The sequence below is a fragment of the Haemaphysalis longicornis genome, unplaced genomic scaffold, assembly GCF_048455015.1.
Source record: "Haemaphysalis longicornis isolate Haplotype H1 unplaced genomic scaffold, Haemaphysalis longicornis Haplotype H1 scaffold_1, whole genome shotgun sequence".
NCBI classification, from domain to species: Eukaryota; Metazoa; Arthropoda; class Arachnida; order Ixodida; family Ixodidae; genus Haemaphysalis; species Haemaphysalis longicornis.
The window spans coordinates 423,321,773-423,328,291 of record NW_027526203.1 but is presented as its reverse complement, the minus strand read 5'-3'; the positions used below and the strand labels follow the sequence as shown (position 1 = coordinate 423,328,291).

Sequence of the window (6,519 nt, the reverse complement as noted above, 5' to 3'; positions counted from 1 at the left end):
TATCATTGTAAGAGATAGTCGGCTTTCCTGTAGTGCGCTTTGCCGAGCGCCGGACGCCATCAGTGCGGCGAAGAAAGCGTCGCTTTAAAATCCAAACTGCTTCGACCGTGTCGGAATGGCGCAGTCGGAGAGACGGCGGCCTCACAACGCGAGGGACCGACCACAGGGAGCGTTTTGTCCTTGAGGGGCTTGTGTAAAGTTGGCTCTCCTGCAGTGCGCTTTGCCGAGCGCCGGACGCCATCAGTGAGGCGAAGAAAGCGTCGCTTTAAAAATCACAACCCTAGCTTCCATCCTGTGAAGAGGGACGTTCAGCGATGGTGGAGCTCTGGGTGGATTCGTTATGTTGGGGTTTAGCTATTGTATTGGGGTTTTGCCATGTTGAATTAGAAGGTCAGCGGCGCGATCCCTACGTAGCACACTACGGACATTTGATGGCGGCGTCTTATGGCAGCGCGGCTACGCCAACCTCGGCGCAGGCTGTAGTGCGCCGCGCGGGTGGCTGCAGAAGAGCGAGTGGTATTACGCAATTCCATTGGGGAGATAAGCAACGCGCGTGGCGAGGATAGGTGACCGGTAAAAAGCGCGAAAGCTCATGGGCACGTCGTCTGCTCCCGCCACTTCCGGTTCGAGATCTCTCCTGGCCTCCCGTGTGCCCATGGCTTTCGCACGAGTGTGTGCGTGTGGTTTATTTGTCACACGGTGCTTACCTTTCAGAGAAGCTCCTAGTGGGATTAATCGTTGTTATTAATTGAATTCGCGACGCATGACCATTTTTTTCCGGCGGAAACACAACACGCACACACGCGCTTGAAAGCCGCCGGCGTAAGGGAGGCCTGGAGAGCTCTCCAGCCGGAAGTGGCGGGAGCAAACAATGGACCCATGAGCCTTTGCGCTTTTTACCGGTCACCTATTTCGACTCGGGAAATAGCCGGCAGCGGCGGTGAAGACGATTATGATGTGCGGCTGGAACCATGCTACACGAATGCATTGCTTGGCATACATTTTTTCAGGGGCAAGTATCCGTTTTATATAAAAAATATGCAGCCGGAGGGCATTGTTTATTTTTTATTTTTACTAATTTTTTTCCATACGCTGAAACTTGTTGGTCTACCCTCTGTCCGTCGCCGGAGACGACCTGCTGGATCAAAACGAAATTCGGAATAAAGAGACGCAAATACGATGTAGCGGCAAAGTTGCTAATAGGTACCGCTCGCCAAGCTTTCCCCAATTCATAGTTTTGGAAATTTACTGAAGCGGGCACAATTGACCCACACAGCTTCGACTCCTGGCCAATTCTCCAAGTGGGTATGTGCCACAAGAAAAGAGCAACAACAACGGCAACCACTTTTGGTTCACCGCTGGCATCGTGCCCAGACAGTACAGGGGTAGCCCGTTGGACTGCTATGTACTGTGGAGACCCGGTTGCAAATACGATTAGATCACGCATGCGTTCTAAGTGCAGAGCACTTTATGGGCTCGCCTTGTCGTTGTAGCTCGCTAACGGCTGATGTGACTGCCGGAATCAGGAGGCGCCGCAAGATAACGGGCCCAAGTAGAGCCTGGTGTACCGTCGTCAGGGAGTAATGCTGAGGCTTCGAAAACCACGCGGTTTAAGTAGTCATAACCGTTCAAACCCCGTGGACCGCTGGTGCTTGTCATACAGCTCCCCGTTTTTTTAGCGCAAAGAAAACGGCATGTACATTTCAGGCAAAACCTGCGTATTTATATGACCGGCAGCCCCCGCGTTCATTTAGTTAGGAGCGCTCGTTGGGTTGGTTTTTACGATAGTAAGCGAAAAAAAGCGGCCGCGCAAGAAAGAAATGGCGCGTTCGAAATGACGCAAAACAGCTCCAGCATACGAAATTAAAGCAGGCGCAAAAAGAACAGAACTCCGGCTGGCGCAGTTTCAGGCGGGGGGCGCGCGAGCACTGCGAAGGCGGGGAATTTTAAATGCATTGGGTGGCAGCAGTGAGCGGATAACGGCGCTGCAGCCAATTATGGCGAATCACTACTATGCGCTTCCGACAGTTTTCACATTGTGTAGAACGGCTTTAATTTTTTCATTTACTATCTATAGAGGCAGCCATTTTTTTTACTTAAGGCTCTTGCCTTAAAAATTATTCACAATTGCTGAAGCTCCCAGCCTTCTATTTGTATACCGCATAGATCGGAAGCTGCCAGTTTCCGATTTGAATATTGCTCGTTCGCAGCCGTACGTTCGCACGGTCGTTGCCAACCTGCTTTTGCTATGCGACTCAGCACGGTAATATGTCGCGAGCGCAGTCGGCCCCCGCTTGTGTTTTTATACATTTATTGCCACGACAGGGTTTCTCGACCCTGTCAAACAGTACTCAAAGAATTAAGTCTTGTACAGTCTGCACCAATGGGTTGTCCGCAGCACGCAATATTTCAGCTTTCAAAGTTGGAAATGGGAGACATCATGGATAAAGCCCGAGACTACGGACGACGGACTGACTAACGACACTACAAAACAATGCCACGTGATTTCCATTTGAAATCTAAGTGGCTAAACGCTGGTTCGGGCTGCAATGGATTCTAGTCTTATGGCGACCCACCGGAAGACAGATAAAATACATCTGAGACATGCCGCCTATCGCATATTAGTGTCATCAATTCTGGTTGCTACGCATTGTTAGGGCAGTTCTTTTTGAAGCAATATGTTGTTGACAGGGCTTGCATATGTAATCAGTACGTAAACCTTTGGAAATGTGGACGTCCCAAAACCAGTCCCTAACGTTTAGTTATCCGTCCGCCTAGCGGTTTGGTTAAGTGAGTTTCAAATCGAATTTTTTCGCACCACATTATTCGCATCTGCGCATGGTGGGAACGTCCCACCACGGCCTCTCGATGAAATGAAAACGAGGTTCCACTATTCTCATAGTACGTAATATTTCACTTTAAACAAAATCAATATTTACGTTTCGTTAGCTGAACGGCATTTCAGGGTGAATCAAAATTTGCGATGCTGCACGACAAATTGCCCATGCATGCTGTTTACACTCACATGCTGTTTCACTTACAAATCTTAATGGGAGAACAAAGACGGAGAGATCCAGAATATTTTGGCAACGACCAAAGGATTCAAAAAGGCGTCTTGAGGTCACTAGAGGCGAGGAAGATATTTTTTAAACCTAAAGTTAGGCCTTTAGCAAAATTCACTTTTAACTTTTATGCATGCGTGCGTGTGTGGATGTATGAAAAGAAATTTTATAGATTTTTAAAAGGTACTTTGTGTTGTTGGGATTTAAACCGACACTTTGCAGGTTGCATTGAGGGAAGGCGCCGCAACAGAAAATTCCCTTCTATACGTAGATTTATTGAATGCAACTCTTGCATGCAATCTGCCAAAAAAAACCCTGACACGCGACATATCCCCTGCTTTGGGGATTTCCACTGCCCTCAGAACGGTGCTTGTACGTTTATCAAAACAAAAAAACGGTGAAGCCCGCGTTACAAAAAATACTATTGCCCAGGCCGACTTTCTATCAAAATGAAACTGTTGGCGCTGGGTTGTGTTCTTGACCCTTCTTGGACATCACAGAGTAGTAGTCGTGCACTTAAGGATTTTATGGCGACACCTAGAGTAGCTGGACTTTGATCGGCCAGTCCTTCTCGTTCTGAGTCATGAGCCTTGCGTAACGACAGTCGGACCGTTGCTCACTGCCACCACACTGCCACCTTGGGGAGACGAACCATTGCTGCCACCACGGGAGTCCACAGTGCCGGGAAACGGGATCATCGGGTACGGGAGCAATATCTGCTGCTGGATCCCGCCGCCAGCCTGGTGTGGGCTTCCAAATATGGCTCCACCTTGGTTGCCAAACACCGCCTGGTAGGCGTGCTGCTGGTAGTTACGGTTGCTACCGCTGTTCTGGAGCCCGAAGAGAACCTGGTTGATTCCTGGCTGGAAACCTGGCAGGTTGCTCGCCAGCTGCATCGGTCCGCGCATCGCTGGGTCGTTGTGCAACATGGGTGAGTAGGGGGGCATCATGATCCAACCAGGACCCAACATATGAACGGAGATGGGGGCCAGTGGCATTCTGTTTCCGAAGCCAGTGGCTGTGCTCCCAAATGTTGCTCCAGCTTGGTTGCCAAAACCCGTCGCCTGGTATGCGTGCTGCTGGTTATAGGGGCTGGCACTGCTGTTCTGGGGCTGAAAGCGAATCGGGGTAATTCCGGGCTGGAAGGCCGGCAGGCTGCTTGGCAATGGCGTCTGGCCGCGCATCGCTGGGTCATTGACCACCATAGGGGAACCAGGGGGCATCATGACCGCGCTAGGACCCGACGTAGGATGAGGCATGGGAGGCAGTGTCATCCTGTTGCCGGAGCTAGTGGCTGGGCTGCCGAATGTTGCTCCGCCCTGGTTGCCATACGTCGACTGGAGCGCGAACTGCGGGTTGTCGGGGCGTCTACCGGGGTTCCGAGGCTCGGTGCAAACCTGCGGCGTCCTTGGCTGGAGGCACCCCAAGTTGCTTGGCAGTGGCAGCTGGCCGCGCATCGCATGGACTTGTATTAAATCGGGCCTCGGGGGCAGAGGTGCCCTATTGCCGAAACCATTACGGGGAATACGCGGCGCCATGCGTCCACGAGAGGGTCCAGGCATCCGGCCACGTGGCGGCGCGTTGCCCACTGGTGCGGGTAGCACGGGCCCAGCCTGCATGCCAGGGGGATAGGCTGACCCATGTGGACTGAAGCGGATCTGCGGGGTCCTTGGCTGGCCACTGGAAGGGGGTCTAGGCAGGACATCGGGCTGATGTTCAACCAATTCTGACTTCGCGGGTTTAGTGGCCCTGTGGTTCGTGGTGTCACCGCTCATTTGCGAAAGTTGTGACGAGGGCTTCACAGAATCGCCGCCCTCTAGGCGCTCAGCCTGAGTTACCTGAGAGACGGAAGGCGATTCAGAATCGCCGCCCTCTAGGCGTTCAGCCTGAGTTACCTGAGAGACCGAAGGCGGTTCAATATCGCCGCCCTCTAGGCGTTCAGCCTGAATTACCTCACAGACCGAAGGCGATTCGGGCCGGGGAGTTCCACTTGGCACTGGATGGCTGCTGGCAGAGTTGAGAATCTCCCGTTCCACATCCTCCAGGGTGCGCGCGTTAGGGGGCAACGAAGAGCTCCCGGGAGGCTGTGTTTGTTGGCGCTGCTGTTGTTGCAACGTCCGCAGGAGAGACAGGAGTCTGTCATTGGGGGCAGATGGGAGGACTGGCTTTGGCGTCCAGATCGTCTCCATCAATGGGGAGCCGTCAAACCGCTGCTGCAGAATCACCGGCGGGGGTGGTGAGGAGCCCCGGCGCCCCAAGTTAAAGGGCCCTGGAGACGGCGTGGCCCTGGCGTAGGCCATGATGGCCGGGTCATCATCATCCTTGTCGTCATCAAGTCCCAGGTGGGAAATACTCCGCTGGACTAAATCCTCAAAGTTGAGAGAATCCTCATCGTCCAGGCTATACGCCTTGGAAGAAGAGTCCGGAGGCTGTTTTGCACGGTCTTCGAGTTCCCCAACTTCGTCGAGACATTCAACCCCACCGACATCGAAATCCCTGTCGAGGGTCTCATAGTTGAGAGCGCCGTGGGGATTCTCGACGTGAACCGCGGAAGGATTGTCTTCATGATGGCCATCAGTCGGGGGATGAAGCACCTCGTCCTCTCCGCGTAATTCAAGCACTCCTCTCGACATGCCTGCGGATGAAATAGACGATATTTTCAGGTCTTGTCTAGACGTGTTATTATGTCAAGGTGCTGGTTAAGCATATATACACTGACACTTTGGTAAACACGACGGTGATACGCTCAGTCACGGTGATTGAAAAACACATCCAAACACTCCAACAGTCACTGCTCTGCATGACGCACCATGAGGAAAGGACACCACGAGGAAAGGACATTACTGAAACGACAAAAAGTGCTTGGGGTCCCGCTACTCTCCCCTCGTCGTTCTCGCCTCTTCTTTTTTGCCATTGCGGTGCTGACGCTGTAGACATGGTCCCGATTTCTTGGTAACACACACCAGACTGTGTCGGCGTTACTACTAAATTCACATGGTTTCGCGTGGTAGAAACTTGTCATGTACTGTAGAAGGGCTCCCGGATATTATCTTGACCTTCAGGCTCCTGCAATTGATCATAAACAATACTACCGCTGAGCTTGTCGATGTGCACTTCGCGAAGCAGCGTCTGCAACTGGGAGCGACTATCACCGGACGGCGTCTCCTAACCAGATTGGGCACGCTACCCCTCGAAGAAATATTGCAGCAACTGCGAGACGTACCTAAACCATGGCCGCTAGCTGGAAACAAGGTCCGGCCTGCTGGATAGCGTCGGCAATGGGCGAGCGCGTGACTGTGGAGTTTCCAGTTTCGTCGCGGTGGCCGCATTATCTTGCAGTAGAGCATTGGTGCCGGTTAATGTCAAAATTCAACTATACTATGCTCTATTTGCATCTCAGGCTAACTACTGCAGTCTCGTTTGGAGTTCGACTACAAAAAATAATATAGATAAAATC

General features: G+C 52.2%; 1 protein-coding gene across 1 annotated transcript in view; it reads right to left on the bottom strand.

The window, feature by feature from the left end:
• Nucleotides 1-3,628: 3,628 nt before the first annotated feature.
• The window catches only part of LOC144172829 (uncharacterized), an 8,146-nt gene continuing 5,255 nt past the window's right edge, over nucleotides 3,629-6,519 (bottom strand). The window contains exon 2 of the mRNA XM_077701457.1: nucleotides 3,629-5,697. Coding sequence (XP_077557583.1) covers nucleotides 3,644-5,695 — 2,052 coding nt within the window. The 5' untranslated portion in view covers nucleotides 5,696-5,697 and the 3' untranslated portion in view covers nucleotides 3,629-3,643. The remainder of the gene's footprint in view (nucleotides 5,698-6,519) is intronic.